Here is a 19,062-nt window from a genome sequence, read left to right as displayed (position 1 = left end):
TACGAGGGCAGTTAAGGGGGAACACGTGCATCTCCTGAGTGTTAGAGGGTGTGAGTGTGGTAACAAGATCAGACATGAAGTCACAGAGAGTGCAGCCTACATTAAAACCAGGCTATCTATCTTGAACAGAAAAACTGGCTAATAGACTCACAAGGTAATAAGGAAAAACAGTGCTCATCCATGAGTACTCATTGAGGTGTGATTTAGCTCATGACAAGCTCTGAGGGGAATTCCCATTCTGGGTGCAATGTTGAGTCATTCATGTATATACTATACGGGTTTCATTAACCCTTAGATTAAATCATATCTCATGAAATGTTACAATTTAATACAGTAAAACCTAGGTGTGTCGTGATTACTCTTGAGACAGAAAAGAGTCCTGTTCTCCGGCAGCAGTGTTAGCAAAAGGACACTTTAACAAAATATTATTTAATTTAAAGTGCTCTTAATTCTGACAGACTTCCCCCCAAAATGTTACATCCAGTGTTATGCTGGTAACCAGATCTCAAATAAAACGAAACCCTGATTTGTAGTGTTTGCCAATTTCAATGGTGTAATTTCCACCATAGCTGATTTCAAGCTACCAATGGTTGAACAACCAGTTCATAAAATTCCTGAATACCAGGGGCCCGGCCCCGTGGCTTAGCGGTTCAGTGCAAGCGCTCTGCTACTGGTGGCCTGGGTTTGGATCCTGGGCGTGCACCAACGCATCGCTTCTCTGGCCATGCTGAGGCGGCGTCCCACATACAGCAACTAGAAGGATGTGCAACTATGACATACAACCCCATCTACTGGGGCTTTGGGGAGAAAAAGGGAAAAAAAGGAAGAGGATTGGCAATAGATGTTAGCTCAGAGCCGGTCTTCCTCAGCAAAAGGAGGAGGATTGGCATGGATGTTAGCTCAAGGCTGATCTTCCTCACAAAAAAAAGTAAATATAAAATAAAATAAAATTCCTGAATACTGGATTTAACAATCAACTCTTGCAAGCTGGTAAGACCTGGCTCCAGCACACCCATGGAAGCAAAATATTATTCATTTTATAAGCCTTTACTAGAATAATACAAGGGGCTTTATGGAAGTTTGAATCTTCATCCTGTGCTGATAGAATGTGGCAAAGGGGAGATGGTTCTCACTAGACTCTGTACTATGGAGATTTGACGGGCTAGCTCTCAGGGACCAGAGATTCAAGGGACGGGAGATTCCTTGTATCTTTTCAATTTGATTTTTCTTTGTATTTCTGTTTTTTTTCTCTCACAATGCCACTTGTTCAGAAAATACTGGGATAGATATCTTAGAGTGAGCTACTTAGACATATGAGAACATTGCCTTGGTTTTTAGCTTTTCTCAAATTCAAAAGCTTGCTTAGTTTTGTCATATAGATCCGAGAAAACTCCTCTAGTAGCCTCCTCCTGACTGTAAACCATAATGCTGATTGGCCTCACCTTCTGTTTATCGTTTTTCTCCTACATACTTTCAGAAGCTCTGCTCTTCTCACCTAGCTCAGCAGCTTGAATAAATTATGCTTTCAAATAAAGTTAGTGTTTGGCTCAAGAGTGATGCACCGGAAGTCCATTTTTAGGGTCTTGAGCTCCTTTCTTTTTTCTTTTCTTTTGTGAGGAAGATCAGCCCTGAGCTAACATACATGCCAATCCTCCTCTTTTTGCTGAGGAAGACCGGCCCTGAGCTAACATCTGTTGCCAATCCTCCTCCTTTTTTTTCTCTTTTTCTCCCCAAAGCCCAGTAGATAGTTGTATGTCATAGTTGCACATCCTTCTAGTTGCTGTATGTGGGACGCGGCCTCAGCATGGCTGGACAAGCTGTGTGTCCGTGCACACCCGGGATCCGAACCCGGGTCGCCAGTAGCAGAGTGCTTGCACTTAACCGCTAAGCCACAGGGCCGGCCCCTTGAGCTCCTTTTTGATCTTGAAGGAGCATAATGCGTGTAGCTCTGTATCTCTCTGTATCTCATTGACAGGCGGGATTCAATTAACTCTAACTCTTGAGCCCTGACGAAGTAAAGTTACACTTGGTATCTCCCAGGACATCTGTGAGCAATGTCTTAAGTGTTAGTCATGGAAAATGGTTCTTATTCTTTTGAGTGAGGCCACGCTTTGGTTTGCTCATTGCAGAGGACAATTCTTTGGGCTCTAAAATGTGGATTTGCTTCCTCATAACCTGTCTTTTTATTATCAGTGTTTAAATAGTCTGTAAATATATTGGCTTCTCTTTAAAAGCTTTTTGGAGTGCCTTTATATGTTAAATGAATAGAAATGATGGAGATAATTTCTTTCCTTCATTCCTTTATGTCACTCACTGCTATGTCTCCCGTGGAGGTTCACCTTCAATGCACCAAAGATATTGTTCATGGACTCAGTTCTTGGATTCATTGCCCATGTGGGGCCAACTACAGTCTCCCCCACCCTCCACCCCACCTTCTCATCTTACAGGAGGCCCCACATCTCCAAATCTCCAAAACTTCAGCTTCTTATTGTTCAAGTCAACAAGTTAGATTCTACCTTGTCCTCCTAAGGGTACAGTCAGTCTTGCCTTTGCTCTCAGTTTTCTTAGCCTGTGAACTACTAGCAATGGCAAGGTGATTTACCACTCACTATTAACAAAATTTTTACTAGAGATTTAATAATCAACAAGTTATTTCCTGTTTTTCACACATCAGTGTGAAAACTACCTTTGTCCTTCTGTTGACAACTCTGCTAGTATAATATGCTGACTGGAAACTCTTCAGCTTTTGAGACAATTTATTCATTGACTTCCCAGATTTAGCCTCTGAAGATGTCTTGGCACTCATTCAGCTACCCAAAAGACCAAGGTTGGACTAAAACAGAGGTCAGAATGGGAAGATATTTGCTTGGAAAAACAATAGTTTTGATAGAAATATAGTTTGTTGACAGTCTTCGTCTATCAGTATTAACGTTTCTTTGTCAATGTCTAGGAAATATGTGGTTCTGATACAATTCCCTGATTTTAAAATATCATTTTCCCCCGAAGGCAATAAGAGAGTCTAGCTACTACATGTGAGAGCCACTATCATCTTCCTTATTAATTTAGTTTTTGGATTGAGTGTTATATTTCACACTAAGGTCAAATGTGTTCCTTCTTAATTACCCCATTTAAGCCAATGGTGGATTCCAAAGGGTTGTTTGCAAAAGACCACCTTTAAAATGCAGGATGCACTTGCTTAGAGACACGCATTGGTAAATTTCAAAGAGTAGGAGCAAAAGCAAAATCAAGGGTTATGTTTGTCTTTCCGGAGGCACTATATTTCGAATCAGTTACTTGGTGGGGTTTTCTAAAATCATATTGTGTGTCAAGCTGTGATCTAGTAGAGCTGGACAGGATAATAAGCTGGAGTTACAGAAATCTGTTTATATTGGCTTAATTCTAGGAAAATGAGAGCACTGGAATTAAGTGTTTACTGGAAGAAATAACACCTGTGTTAAACCAGGTGCTTACCAAAGGGAACTAAGTAATATAGAGGGGAACTCCAATTTCCAACAACTCTAACTGGTTCAGTGCAAATTACTGAATTGGTTGACTCTTTCTACAAATATTAACAGTAGCTCCACTTTGCCTGGTTATTGTATAGGCTGAATAAATAAATTCAGAAAGGAGGCTTTGCCAAAGGCATACCACACCTATGAAATTTCTCGAACAGGAAAATGATGATTTGGGAATTATGTATGTGGACTATGGGACTAGAGAGAGACGTCACTTCCAAGCCCTGCTCTGTCATTTATTAGCTGTGTGACTTTGGGCAAATTATTTAACTTCTCTCTCTACCTTGGATTCCTTGTCTGTACTTGGAAGATAGAGGTTGATGCAGTGATCCAAATGAAATAACGTATGCAAAGTTATGATTTTTATGTGTGTAAGTAAATATGTCCTTAGCAATGAAGGGAACCATAAGCGGTAAAACAAGAAAAAAATCATTTCAGAAGAAAAATTGCTTGAAATTTTTGAAAGTGGGGCAGAAGTTAGTGATTACTTAATATCTGATTTGGTCAGTAAAATATTGGCTGAAGATGAATTTACTCCAAACAAGCAACTTTACCTGGTGGCAAGAGGACAACTGCTTTATTTAAAGAGGTGGTGGAGGGCAGCATATTGCTTCTTCTTAGCTAACAAAAGATTCTTTTTTTTTTTTTTTTGTGGTGAGGAAGATCAGCCCTGAGCTAACCCATGCTAATCCTCCTCTTTTTGCTGAGGAAGACCAGCCCTGAGCTAACATCTATTGCCAATCCTCCTCCTTTTTTCCCCCAAAGCCCCAGTAGACAGCTGTATGTCATAGTTGCACATCCTTCTAGTTGCTGTATGTGGGACGCCGCCCCAGCATGGCCGGAGAAGCGGTGGGTCGGTGCGTGCCCGGGATCCAAACCCAGGCTGCCAGTAGCGGAGCGTATGCACTCAACCGCTAAGCCACGGGGCCGGCCCCTAAAAGATTCTTAAATCAACTTGGATGGAAAGGCCCAACATTAGAGAATTCTGTACGTGTATGTGTGTTTATAAAAGCGCAGGTGTTGGGGGATGGTGGCTTTGTCCATAGCTGTATACAGGGTTTTTTCTTTCTTTTTTTTTTTAAATTGTTTTCACCTCTTAGCTATCCACTTAGTGGAGGAGCATACCAGTGTCCTTAAATGACCACTTAGGGCCTGAGCTTTGGTTCATGTGGTAACCTTTTGGATAATTCATAAATATTCCAATTCTCCCCTTTCCTGACACATGGAAGGATTGCATTTCTCACTCCCTTTGAAGTTAGGCATATCTGTGTGAATTGATTTGGTAAATGAAATGTGAGAGGAAGTGATAAGACTCACATCTCATTTCCTCTGTTTAGGTCACCAAGGAAGTGGTGTTAAAATGGAATCCACATCAGCCAACTCTGCCAGCTGCTGTGGGACATGTATTGTGAATGAGAAAAAAATTGTGTTAGCCAATGAGATTTGGGGGTTGTTTATTATTGAAGCAGAGGCTAACCTATCCTGACTAATCTAGGCAGTGTAGGGCCTGGTATTTACTCATGGATGGACATGGATTCAGAAGTAGCCAATGACACAACTGAACAGCCTAACTGATACTTACAAAGAATGACTCTGCAAAGACAAAAGCAGCCCACAAACAAAACAGAAAAGAAAACCTTTTAGAACCTAGGTCCTGATAGTGCTTCCATTTCCATTTGTAGAGGATTTGCCCTCCCTCTAGCCACTGTCTAGCTTGGGAGGTTGATCCGTAGGCTTTCTCTTTTGTAATCCCTGATTCAGACAAGTATCATTGTCCAAATGGGATTGTAGAGTAATAACTTCTTTCATTATCACTTCCTGCATCTCTCTACCTTGCAACTTCCTCTCTGCCTCCGTACTTCTTTCCCTTCCTTCTTTCCTGAAAAACATTAAATGATTGAGTGCCTATTATGTGCCAGGCTCTGTACAAATTTCTAGAAGTGCAAAGCCAAAGAACTGTGATTTGGTCTCAGAGGTGCTTCTATCTGGTTAGAATGGCAGAGTCTGACCTCTCTAAACAAATAATACTAATATAAAATGGTAAATGTTAAACTTGAAATATTTACAAAATAACATGCAGGCTTGGAAATAACTTGGAGTGACTATGATCTTATATGGCTAAGCCTTGAACTTTATATCAATCCAAACAACACACAAACATCTTAGTAAGGAGATCTGCAGTTAATAGTAGTCTTTCAATCTTTGCTAAGTCATAAATTTGAGAATGTCTTGAGTAGGCAGAGACCATTATTTTGAAAGAGGAAAAAGAATGATTACATACATAGAGTATCTGAGGAATGTGTGAGAAATGCTTATTCTATTCTGTTAGGCCAGGATGTAGACCTTTCCAATTCACATGATCTTCTTACTGTTGGAACAATCAATCGCATCTGAAAATGACAATAGGTGGAAATAATCAAATAACAAAAAAGACAGATAAACATTGTCAAGTGATTTGGGCTGTAGCCAGGAACTGACAATGTTAGAAAATATTTTGCAGAAGATTGTGCATTTAAAAGCCATAAACTGTGACTGATTAAAGGAATTTATTACTTTAATTTTAATTGTTTCATCAATCCAAGGTAGAATTATAATAAATGTGAATAACAAGTATGGAATGTGCTTTTTTTTGTTTTTTATTCAGCAAAGCATACCTTTTTTTAAACGCAAAATCACTCAGCCAAAAAAAAAAAAAAAAGATTGGCAAACATGCCACAAAGCAAACCAAACAGCTAAGTTTCCCTGCTGATAACATATTCTGACTTTTTGTTTCGGCATGTAGAGGTCACAGAAACTCACAAACTGACAATATATTCACAAAGTTTCTAAGTGCTAATTTGGGAAATGTCTTTATTTGGAATAAAGAATTTTGAGTTATAAAACTGTGAATGGCTTATAGAATGCAATTTACTAAATTAGTCTTTGTTCTTACAAACTAGAGTAATCTCATCCTTTGACAGTGAAAATACAGATTGAATATATTTCTGCAGTCAGCAACCCACAGTTAATTTTCACCATTGGTGGGACTGGCAGAGTTTTCACTTTCTTCAGCTGGTGTGCTGTGCCCCCGTTGGCTTGGAATAGCAGGAAGCACTCGGTTTGTCCGTAGAGGTTCTCCAGATAGAACTGGGGAGAAAGAACAGAATGAGAGACAAGATGTGCTTCTCTCCAAGTCTCATGAGGAATGGTGCTAGAACTGTTATTTCTTAAGGAGTGCAGGCATTTCTAAGAAGCTTGTCTTGGTGATAGCTAGACTGAAGGAGAGAGAGGTGTCTATATATCTATTCAGGCTTTCCACATGTAGTCAGGGATATCAAATAGGCACTAGTACATTGGGCCAAGTTTGATCAAAACATGATTGGGCTGTGCATGCCTGGCAGAGCTCTCTCTTCCTTGGGTGGAGTAGCCGTTGATGGCCAAGTCAGCACAAGGCTCTAAACAAGTCCCAAGATATTTGTACTGTGCTTTTATGCAAACCTCAGAAGGTTCTCAGGTTTCTTTTAGGAAAAGCAATGTGTACCTTTCCATTTCTTTTTCATAGAGCTAAAGTTGATCAAAGATCTTTATCTTTCCTTCTTTCCTTAAATTTAATTGTGAAAGCAAAACTCATGGGCTCTGCCAAAGAAAATCCCCACTCTTTGGCTTCTCCAAGCCCTACCAGGATGCAAGGGTGAATGACTCTTTCCTTAACTTGATGTCCTTGTGACCACGTTTCTGCTTAAAGACAGATCAGGCTTGAATTTCACTCAATGATTGAATTCACACTGTCCAAAACTCTCACTTGACACAAATCAGTAAGGGCAGAGGCGCTGATCTGTCAAGGAAGAAATCTTGGTTTCTGCTACTAACTCTTTGTGTGACTTTGCACATATCTCTCCACCTCTCCATTTCCTTATCTGCAAAAAGATGGGGTTATACCAAGACCCCACGGTTCATTGTATTTTACCTAAAGACTTCTAGAATTCTTGATTGGTCTCCTCCAAACCATAGCCTGGGGGAGAAAAGACATATTGGATATTTACTCTGTGCAAGCAGTTGCCGAGCGTTTTACATACGCTATCTCATTTAATCCTCCCAACAATCTTATCAGGCTGGCACTGCTATCAGAGGCAAACTGAGGAAAATGAAGCACAGAAAGGATAAGGAACTCGTCTGAAATAGTTAGGGCAGCTCCTAAATCATCTAACCTGCAATTAAGAGGATGAGGAGGGTGTGTGTGTGTGCACGCACATGTGCACGCCTGCACACATGTTATAAATGGGTGGGATGGGATAGAAAGAAAAGGAAGGAAGGAAATTAGAATCCAATAGGTATTGCTTGTTTCCTGAGGCAGCCGACTCAGTATCCTGTAGTTTTGCCCCTAGCTCTGCTACTCACTGCCTAAATAGTGTTGTCATGTAACAATATAGTCATGTAACCTCTCTGAACTCAGTGTTCTCATCTGTACAATGCTTAATTGTACAGGATTAATAATAGAACCTGCCTCAGAGTACAGATATGAGGATATACAAACTCTGAATTTCTGGGTGTGGGGCCCAGGAATCTACTTGATAATAAGCACCCCAGGTAATACTCAGGCACCCTCAAACTCGAAGATCCCTGGCCGAATAGCATATATCAACATATTGTGAGAAATTTTTGTATAAAATATAAAATAAATCAGTAATGCCAAAAGTAATACTGATGAATGGCATCTGCTTGGTTATTCCTTTCTGCTTAGGAATCCACAGCTTGTGAGCACAGAGGTGACACATATTTCTATCTGTCCAACATCATAAGGAAATTGGTTTCCTTATGGTTCCTTATTGGTTAAGAGGCCAGTCTTAAGAGAAGAATTTTTAAAGCACCTTCTTAAAAACATGACATAGTACATAGCAAAATAAACTTGTGTTATTGTTTTTGTCCAAACACAAAAATTCCTCAAAGGAGGGGTATTCTTTTTTTTTTTTAATAAATGTTACCATGTTGGATGAAGCTTTAAAGACTTTCTACTCTATTTTCCTGTAATTTACAAGTTTTGGCGCCTGATGTTCCCTGGAGAAATGAAAGTAAACTGAAAAAATAACATTTAGTTGTGTCTAGACGTGTTAACGCTTGCAAAGGAAGCTGAGGCAGATTCATAATACTTACATTTTTGGTCTGGTAGGGGAGCTAGGTTGTTCCGGGTGAAAGGAAGATCCCTGATTTTGGGTCTGTTTGAGGAGAGATGCTGAAAATTTTGTCCTGCGGACAAACACATTTGCGTCAATTATTTGAGACTCAATCGAGTGCAAATTATAAAATCCAGTGGATAAGAGAATCGTAAAAGTTGTTAGAGATCACTAAATTTAAGGTGCTAACAACAAAAACAATAATAATAGCTACAGATGATTGATAATAATAGCTACACGTTATTATTATTTCTATTATATGCCAGTCACTGTTTAAATGAAGGAAAAGGTTTCAGAAATCATTTCTTGGATGAACTAGTTTAAATAACATTTTATAAACAAGCACAGTTGGCCACCCACTCTACAAAACTTAAAAGTTTGAAAAATTAAAATAGGGCATTAACGTATCATGTAGTTGCCAAATCTGTAATGAATGAGTGGGTGATGAACAGGATATATTCCCCTAGAGCAGTGTTTCTCAATCCTGGCTGCACATACAAATTATGTGAGGAGTTTAAAAAAAATGCTGCTCTGGCTAAACCCCAGATCAATTAAATAAGAATCTCCAGGGTTGGGAAAGGGCATCAGATTTTTATGGGCTCTCAGGTGATTCTAACGTGCAGCCAGGACCGAGAATCACCAACCTAGAAGATGGGAGCTGGGTGCAAGTACCCGGGAGATGGCTCTTTTCTAATTTGGACCATAAGCAGGGCTGTGCTGGAGCTGTGTGTGCTGGCTCTTGGGAGCCGATGGTTAAATTCTCAGGAATTTTGTGAGCTGGTTGACAGCACACTGGTGACTTGACATTGGCCCTGTTGGAAGTATTTATACCATGGAAATCAGCAAGCACTGATTTTCTCCTGGAGAGCCAGCTGTTAAACATTTATCAACACACTACTGATTATAAGAGATGAATGTTCCAAATATCTGAAAATAGAAGGGAGTACACAAAAGTAAAGTCCATTTAAAAAGTTGACCGAATAGTGTAATGAATAGGCGCTTGGGCTCTGGGGTCAGACAGGAATGGGCTCCATTGATTCCCAGCTTGGGCAAGCGATGCTCCCTCTCTAAACATCAATTTCCTCATATATAAAATGGTGAAAATAATTGTATCTGTCTTTTTCTGTTGTCAAGATTAAATAGGAGAATAAATGGAAAGCATTTAGCTTACAGGGTAAACACTCAATAAATGTTAGCAATTATTATAGTTTTATTCTGTGGAGTATTTAACACAATCTCCTGGACAGTGGGGCATATTCATTTCATCTTTTGCCTAGTAGTCTAGCAGGAACCAGAATCACTATTGCAATACTCACAGGATTTAAGCCTTCTGTGTGGGCAAAGTAATTCTTAGCATAAGGGAAAATTAAAAAAAACCATTAGCCAAGATACATCTTCCATCTGCTTAAGTGAGGCCAATAGTAGATCTGCAGGGGCAGCCATCTGAGCAGTGTCATTTGATGAAGGTGGAGCAAAATTTCCAGTCTCCTTGGTGGACATTCTGCCATTATATTGTTATTCCTTTGAACTCTGAAGGTCAAATAACTCCATGAGCCATTATTTAAAAAAAAAAATTCCTGAGTAGACTTACAGTAAAACTCTTATCAGCTCATCCCCTTTTCATCCCTGAATACTTGAGCAGAAATTTGCAAAACCAAGAAATGAGATAATGATAATTATGGATAATGTTTATTGAGCACTTACTATTGTCAGGGACTGGGCTAAATGCTGTAGGCATCATCTCATTTAATCTTAACAATCACCTTCCCTTGTGAGTAGATACTATTATCATCCCCATTTTACAAATGAGGACACTGTGGCTTGGGGGAGTTCTCAAATGTGCTCAAGGTCACAAAATGGGAAATGAGAGAGCCTAGGCTCCCACTTAGGCCTGTTTGACCTTAAAACCCACACTATCCTGCCTCGCTAGGAACCAAAGCAATATTGATAGGACTAGAGAAGTGGGGAGAGAGGGGCTGTGGCAATGATTTGGGAGGTGAGAGGAGAGTTAAACTTCACACTACACTGCATTTTGCTCAGTTTTGAAGGACAGGGTGGAGCTGCACACAGCCCAAAGCTCTCCTATCTGTACTGCAGGCACCTTCACGGAGTATCCAGCCTGTGGGGACAAGGCTGAGGACCACTGTCTTAGAGGAGAAAGGCAGGAAAGGTTTTCAGTTAAATGAAGGAACCAGAAGTGAATGAAAGATTAATAATATTAATAACAAACAAATTCAGCATTCGTCTACTGTGTACTCACTGTATTTCTGAGCCTAGGGTACAAAGGGGAGAAGGCAAGGTGCTCGGGAGGCGCTCCCAGTGTGTGCTGGAAGGGAGACAGGTGAACTTGTCCTTTAAAGGCCCAAGAGTAGAGGTGTGAGGGCATCACCGAGGAAAGAGGGGTCCAGAGAGGTCGAGGTGTCTTGAATGCCACAGAGCTCGCTTAAATGTCTGCTCCAGCCCTTCCTAACTAGCTCTGTCGCCTTAGGCAGGTGGGGTAACCTCTCTTGCCTCAATTTCTTTATTTCTAGGATAGGGATAAAAACTCCTCTCCTGCTGTGTCCTTGAAGGGGAAGTACGTAGTTCACTGTCTGCCCCAGAGGAGGCTCAACAAGGTGGCGCTATTCTTTTATGATGAACAGTAAGAAAGAGCTACACCTCCTACAGAGGTGAGGGTGACTTCCACATAGAATCTAGCAAGTTTTGAGCTGGTTCTTGAAAGCTTGTAGGACAAGCACACAGTGGACAGAACATAAGTAACATGGGCAAAGACGTCATAGAGTGAAAAGGTATGAGTTGTCAGGGAACTGAGAGATATTCAAGGAACTGTTTAAGGGGATGGGGGAAGAGGATTGAAGATGGGAGGTACAGAAACTGAGAATGGGAAGTGAGGCCAGGCTATGCTGAAGAATCTTGCCTTTGTCCTGGAAAGATGCAACACCTCTGATGGGTTTAAACAGAGGAGTCATGGGATCAGACCTACACAGGGAGGAGAGGGCATTGTTGTTGGGATACTCTAGAAAATTCTGGAGAAGGAAGTTGTCTCTTGAGGGAGAAAGGAAGTGAGCATTTTCTTACTTTCCTTGTGATGGCTTGTAAATAACCAGGCTGGTAGCAAACAACCACGGAACTTTCTGTTCCATTTTCTCTGAGAGCGGCTCGCCATGAATTAAGCTGATATGCTCCAAATTCCCTCATTAGGATAAGTGCCTCACCCCTCATCTCTCTCCACCTAGCCCACTGACAGGTCTCAATAAATGTTAAGCAATACTCATTACAGCTGGATGTTCAGGGTTGCTGATGCAAGCACAGGATATCGGCTGCCAGAAATTCAGATAGTAGCACTGCTGGCCCGTATTATTTCTACTAAACCTGGGGCAGGAAAGGAGAAAATCCAGAGTTAAGGGGCTGTCCAAGTTCAAGCCAGTGGTGCAGTGGTGTGATTTACAGTATTCAATGGCTTCACCACATTAGGCTTTCAGGTCAAACATGGAAGCTCAATGTAGAAATCTGCTGAATTTCAACCTGCCTAGACTAAGACCTTAAACCACTTAAGTGAACCCTCCAACTGTAGTGCAGAAGCCTCAGGAATTCCAAAAACAACATTTCAAATTGGGTTAAAATGTCCATAGAAATAAATCCATAAAGGAGGGAAATCTTTTTATTTTTGGAAGGACAATATAGTTTCTAAGAAAATCACACTGTAGGTAATTGGTAAGCAAAGTAACAAACTGGACTTTGAGATTTAAAGAGAGAAATACATTGCCAAGGCGATATCTTCCTCTGTAGGAGATCTGGGTTCAAGTTCTGCATATGTCACTAATTAGTTGTAGACTTTAAGCAAACTGTTTTAACTTTTCGAGGCCACGTGAATTATAATTGGAAAGGGACCCAGGAGACAAAATGGTCCCAGCCTCCATATCCAGAGGGTGAGAAAACTGGCCCAGAGGGATGACATGTCTTGCTTTATCAATCAGGGCTCATCCAGGAACATAGAGACCTCATGTGGTCTTTGAAACAGAGATTTCACACAGAAAGTTGGTTACACTGGTGATGGGAAAGCCGAGAAGCCAGAGGACAGGGTAGAAGGATAATTTAGAGATGAGCCACAGCAGGAAGATGCAACCCCCTTTAGGCTAGAGGGATAAGGAGGAGAAGTGGTAAAACCAAGGCCCAGAAGCTGGCGGGAGCCGGAACCAGAGAGCAGGGGCTGTGTGGGGGGAGCTGGGAGGAGATGGAGCCGCTGTTGGAGATTCCACAGGAAGCAGAGGGTAGAACCACATGGTTTCCCTCTTTCTCCTGCTCTTAGTCTTCTGTGTACCTCCTAGTACTTGGCCAAAAGTACCTAGAAGCAGCTGCAAGGGAGCCTGGGAAGTGTAGTTCCCTGAGATTCAGAGTAGAGCGGAGGGAAAAGACTAGATCTGAGAGCAAACAGGCAGTTGACTAGTACATTTACTTAAATTGCATCATCTTTAAGACAAAGGTCATCTCTAGTTTATCTCCAGGGCATAGTGATTAGCATAGGGCCTGACACAGTTTAAAAAAGAAAACCAATGTGTGTGTTGGTGTGTGTGTGTGTGTGTGTGTGTGTGTGTATAGTACTACATTCAAATCACTGTTCTAAGTACTTTACGTGTATCAACTCATTTAATCTTAAGAGCAATCCACAGCCCTATGAGTTAGGTATTTCCTCCCATTTTTCAGATATGGAAACAAAGGCTCAGAGAGATTAAATAACAACAAGTAAGTGGCAGAGCCAGAATTTGAACCCAGGCAGTGTGGTTTTAGAATCCCTCTCCTAACCACTGGAGTATACTGCCTCCTGATAAATTAGGATGACAGACACTCAATAATCATTTAATGAATGAGTGAATGACTAAGGTGCTTTCCATTTAAAAACTTTATGATCTTGTATCTAAACATGAGAAGAAAATCAATGTAAAGTCAGTTGCACAATCATTTTAGCAAAGCCATATCCCTTGAAGATCATTTACAGGCTGAAGATTCTTGGGAGAGTTATTTTATCACGACTCAGTTGCCTAGGATGGCTCCTAGTTATTATCAGCTCTCAAAAGCATTGCCTGAAAAAATAAATGCTTTCATATGGACACAGCTAATTATTTAAGATTCCCTTGGAGAATTTTGTTTCTACTTTTCCGCTATTCTGCCACCCAAGGACCTTTCAAGTTACTTCACTGGAAAAGTGAAGCAAATCTTCAAACCAAGTTTATGGAATTTCCTTTTATTTCAAATTAATATAGATAGATTTATTTATCTATTTATGTATTTATGTATGTATGTATGTATGTATGTATGTATTTATTTATTTATTTATTGAGGAAGATCAGCCCTGAGCTAACATCTGATGCCAATCCTCCTCTTTTTGCTGAGGAAGACTGGCCCTGGGCTAACATCCATGCCCATCTTCCTCTACTTTATACGGGATGCCGCCACAGCATGGCTTGACAAGGAGTGCATTGGTCCACACCCAGGATCTGAACCTCTGAACCCCGGCCCACCAAAGCAGAGCGAGTGCACTTAACTGCTACGCCACCAGGGTGGCCCCAACAAATAATATAGAAAGTTTTAGATGGCATATGTGACAGAATCTACTAGTTCTCTATCCAATATCTACTCTCTCCTCTCTCTTAGAAACAAAAATCCAATTTTGGAGAGACAGCCATGTGCCCAGATAAAAGACTACAGGTTCCAGTCTCCCTTGCAGATAGGTGTGACGATGTGACTAAAGTTTTGGCCAATGAGATGTAAGCAGACAAGTGGGACTTATGGGAGATGACTTCGTAACAGGAGCTGATTCAGCTGAGAGACATTCGTTTCATTCCCTCTCTCTACTTCCTTTCTCCTGCTCTGTCAGCCATTATGGACTGTGAAATAGCCTGAAGGATGGAAGCCATACGTTAAGCTGTGGAGCACACAGATGGAAGGAGACTGGGTCTCTGGTGATCATGGAGCCACCAAGCACCTGGGAACCACATGCTTCAGACTTCTTTCATATGACAGCGATAAACTTCTATGTTGTTTAAGCCACTGCTACTTTGGGTTTCTGTTACAGGCAGCTGAACTCAATCCTAACTGATACAGAAATATAGACCATGGTCATCTTGGGAACAGAAAAGAACAAGACTTTCAAAAATTTCAAAAGATTTTCGACAGAGAAGTTATTAGCCAGGACAGGACTAACTCCAGAAAGCAGGCTGGGTCAAGGCCCTGGAGGCCACTAAAGTGTCAAAAGATGACAGACCAATATCTTTCCTTCCTTAGCCTTCCTTTCCTTACCTTCTGCAGAACAAAAGCAAAGACATTACCCATGCCACCAACCAAATGCTTCAGTGCTTTGTGGAGGAAGTAAAATCTTGAGTGGAGTTTTTCTCAGACACTAGGAAATAGCCTTCATGTGCTTAAATATATATAAATATGTATGAAGGGAGCCATGCTCTACCTCACAGGTTTCAGACACCAGGCACATGTACGTGAGTGAGGAGAGCCAGACTCCTGCTGCACATTAAACATGAAGGAATAGTCCTCCAATTTCTAAAGATATATGGCCCGCCTTCACTTAAAATATGCATAGCCCTCTTGATCTTTCATTCTTCTACTTTTAACAGAAATAGGGGTTCAACAAACATTTCTTGTTTTTTCCTTAACCCTACTATATGGAAAACAACAACAGAAGCACATTGATAAAGAACTGACTCTCCACGCAGAGATACTAGAGAGTGGTGTGGACTGGGCTGAAGTGGAGACAGTGATGTCCACGTGATGTCCAAGGTGATAGTGGTTACTCAGATCCAGCCAGTTATTGCCAAGTGGAATTTGGGTTCTGTGTTGCCAGACTTTTCAATTTCTCCAGAAAAGCTAGAATTATATATTTTTAAGTAAAATTTCTGATTTTTAAATATTAGCAATTAATTCACTTGAAAACAAAACAAGATATGTGGTAATGAACTGATTTTGGAAGCTGTTTTGTAGCCTCTGCTTTAGAATAATGGTTCCCAGTCTCTGGTGTACATCAGAGTCACCTGTGGACCATTTAAAAAATAAAAATAATTTTTTTACGGTGATACATTTATTTAAAAGGGGGGATATATATACATATGTATACACATTTCATGTATATATATGTGTATAAAATATTTTTGGAAGGATAAACAAAAAATTAATAATATTGGTAGCTTTGGATGAGGGGCATTGGGTAGCTGGGGAAGAGGCAGGAAGGATAATTGCCATGTAACCCTTAGGTATGTGTGGAGACTTGAACCATAAATGTGTGGATGTGTTCCCTTTCTACTTGTGTAGATAGAAAGCATTGCCATTTTCCCTCCTCCCTCACCAAGATTTTGGTTTGGTAGGTCTGGAGTGGGGATTGAACACCTGATTCCAAAACAAACAATAACACAATCAAACCAAACCCTCATAGGTGATATTGCTACACACACCAGGTTAAGAATCCTTGCTAGTGGAAATAGTAATATTTCTGCTCTAATCTGCCAGTCACCACACATATTTGCTGAGAAGATAAGAAGGCACATACTTTTACTTTATGATTGCTCTCAGGGTGAAAAAACAGAATATGTCCATAGCCTGGAAATCTTGAATCCAGGAGATTCAAGGAAAAAAGGTAGCCCATTTTGTTCTGGCCCTGTCCCCTAGGCTACTGTCACTCCAGGTCCTAACCCAGAGCTATAGGAGACATTTCTTTCTTTTTTTGTGAGGAAGATCAGCCCTGAGCTAACATCCATGCTAATCCTCCTCTTTTTGCTGAGGAAGACCGGCCCTGAGCTAACATCTATTGCCAATCCTCCTCCTTTTTTTTCCCCAAAGCCCCAGTAGATAGTTGTATGTTATAGTTGCACATCCTTCTAGTTGCTGTATGTGGGACACCGCCTCAGCGAGGCCAGAGAAGCAGTGCGTTGGTGGGCGCCCGGGATCCGAACCCGGGCCGCCAGTAGCGGAGCGTGTGCACTTAACCGCTAAGCCACCGGGCTGGCCCCAGTAGACATTTCTTGTATAGACTTGCCAGGAAAGAGTAAGAAGGAAGCAAGGACATTACCTGGTGAAGGATGATGTAGATAAGGAAGATGTGGTGGCCCTGAGACCTCCTGGTGACTGGATCTGCTAGTGAGCAATCTGTCTAGCAGCTTACCTGAAGAAGACACAGTCCAAGCTTTATAGAACGCCTGGTTAGAATCACCTCTCCAGGGGTTATCTAGCAATGCCTGGCAGCCAGTTCTGTTATTCAATAAATCCTGCTCGCTTCGGCTTTTCTGAGATCGCTGGGCCATGTGATGAGTACCAGAGCTTAGGCCAGCATGGGAAGCGGCCCCCTGGGAGGTTGTCAGGAAGTTATTGCCCATAGTGATGGGTGGGAGACTCTGCGTTCTGATTGGTGGAAGCCCTTTACGAGCCAGAGGCTTCTTTTCTGGCAAGAGATATTTTGAATTCTCTGAGGTCCTCTTCTTAAAGTCAACCATAGCCACCTGATCACCAGGCCGTTCTTGGCAGTTGGTATCCACGACGCTGTCAAAGGTGGTGATGATGTCATCGACTTCTGAGGTGTGCTCCCCGCTGAGTCGGTCCCTGCTGTGATCCTTCTGATAAGCCCTCGGCTCTTCTTTTTTGTTTTTGCAGAAGATTTGGTTGAGCATGCTGAACCGACCCTCCTTCTTCTGGGGTCTACTGTTCTCGGAAGGAAGGGGTCGAGAAGGCTCTGTTCTACGGGAATATAAAATAACAAGGGTGCTATGCGAGGATAGGAAGTGGAGACACCACCACGAACCAAACAAAATACCTCCCTCTATTCCTTCTGCTTGAGCAGGTTGTCTGAGATCATGCAAAGACACCACAAAGCCATTGCAAGTCAAAGGTGATGTGTAAGAACTCACAACACACTTTGCAATCTCCTTCTTTGCCATGGTCAGTCTCTGCCCAATCAGAAGGTTTCTTAGTCAGATTCCTCTAGCTCCCTCAGGAGCTGTCTTTTCAAAATTTGCCTCTAGATAATCTGTTTTCACCAAGGGACAAATTAAACTGAAAGTAGTTTAAAGTGTTACTGTTCTCACTTCTCAAGAACAGTCAGTAGGAGTGTAAGCTTTAAGTGAAAGAGATGAAGGCCAAGGGTTGAGTTCAGTGGAAACAGGGTGGGGGTTGCAGAGGTGGGGGAGTGTGGTTTTAGGCTTTCTCTGAAAGAGATCCCAGGAGATCTGGGCAGCGTGCTGACATTATCCACCTCAGGAAGCCTGCCCATTTTATGCTTTTTGTGTATTCTTTGTTTCTTTTTCAGTTTTGACTAAATTTTCTATTGAAAAAATACTCTTAAAAATAGTATACTAAAGGAAACCAAGGAAAGAACCTTTTGTCTGGGCTTTAGCTGCTGAAGAGGAAGCGGGTATACCGGAGGTCGGGTGTGGCAGCAGAAGAGAAGTGAGCAATGCCCAATGGGCCTGCAAATTCTAAAGGAAAAAAAGTCAGCAGTTGTCTGGCTTGCTCTTCTTATGTGGAGAGTTTCCCTGAGGCACTATTCTGCTTTCATTCCTTGGAAAATTCTGTTATTCTCTTTTGAGGCCACAATTGACTTAATGCTTTCTGTGGTATGAGTTAATGATGAAACTTGACCCATGTGTATGCCCTAAAAGCCAGATTGCAACGTTATTCTTTGGAGTGAGATACTGTAATCTGTAATTTGAAAAACATCACCACTTATTTTGGCTGCATATAATGAATGCTTTCTCTGCAGGTCACACAGTGCATAATTGAATCTTTATTCTATGATGTATTTTCATCTTTCTTCCTTCATCTTCCAATAGGCTTTTTGAAATATTGAACACAAATTCTGAACCCCTAATACTACCAGGGAGAACCCCCGGGGATCTCTAACATTCCTTCAAGTTTCCCTATACAGAATATGCCCCTGTGATAATTAATGCTACTTCCGCATCTTCTACAATCTATCTTTTCCTCCTGTTATAGGTTGTGATTTACACCAGCGGGTCTCAAAGTGTGGTCCATTGAATCCTGGTCCCTGACAGTCTTTCAAGGGTTTCATGAGGTTAAACCTATATTCATAATAATATCAAGATGTTATTTGTCTTTTTCACTGAGCTGCTTTTATGCGCCAAGGGTGTAATAGACATAGTGGGTGAAACTGTGGCAGAAATCAAGGCAGTGGCATCAATGGACTTGCATTAAAAAAACTGTCATTTAACTTAATAATGTTCAGTATTAACTTTATTAAATATTGATCCTTGAGTATACAGTTTTTGACAAAATAGGAAGTACTCATGGGCAATTCTACTACATAATGAAGTATGATGGTTGCCTTGAGGTAAAGCACTTGTGCAATTGTTTGAGTTGCCAGCTGAACTAGATACTTTTTTTTC

At 41.2% G+C, this 19,062-nt stretch overlaps 1 protein-coding gene across 1 annotated transcript in view; it reads right to left on the bottom strand.

Annotated features, from left to right (window-relative positions):
- Nucleotides 1-6,153: 6,153 nt before the first annotated feature.
- The window catches only part of ANKRD55 (ankyrin repeat domain 55), a 90,849-nt gene continuing 77,940 nt past the window's right edge, over nt 6,154-19,062 (bottom strand). The window contains exons 10-12 of the mRNA XM_058564060.1: nt 16,737-17,398; nt 8,646-8,738; nt 6,154-6,641 (exon numbers count right to left, since the gene is read on the bottom strand). Of these exons, the coding sequence (XP_058420043.1) occupies nt 6,520-6,641; nt 8,646-8,738; nt 16,737-17,398 (877 nt within the window). The 3' untranslated portion in view covers nt 6,154-6,519. The remainder of the gene's footprint in view (nt 6,642-8,645; nt 8,739-16,736; nt 17,399-19,062) is intronic.

Source organism: Diceros bicornis, chromosome 20 (genome assembly GCF_020826845.1).
Source record: "Diceros bicornis minor isolate mBicDic1 chromosome 20, mDicBic1.mat.cur, whole genome shotgun sequence".
Classification (NCBI taxonomy): Eukaryota; Metazoa; Chordata; class Mammalia; order Perissodactyla; family Rhinocerotidae; genus Diceros; species Diceros bicornis.
The sequence above is the reverse complement of the archived record's forward strand: the minus strand, read 5'-3'. Positions and strand labels throughout refer to the sequence as shown.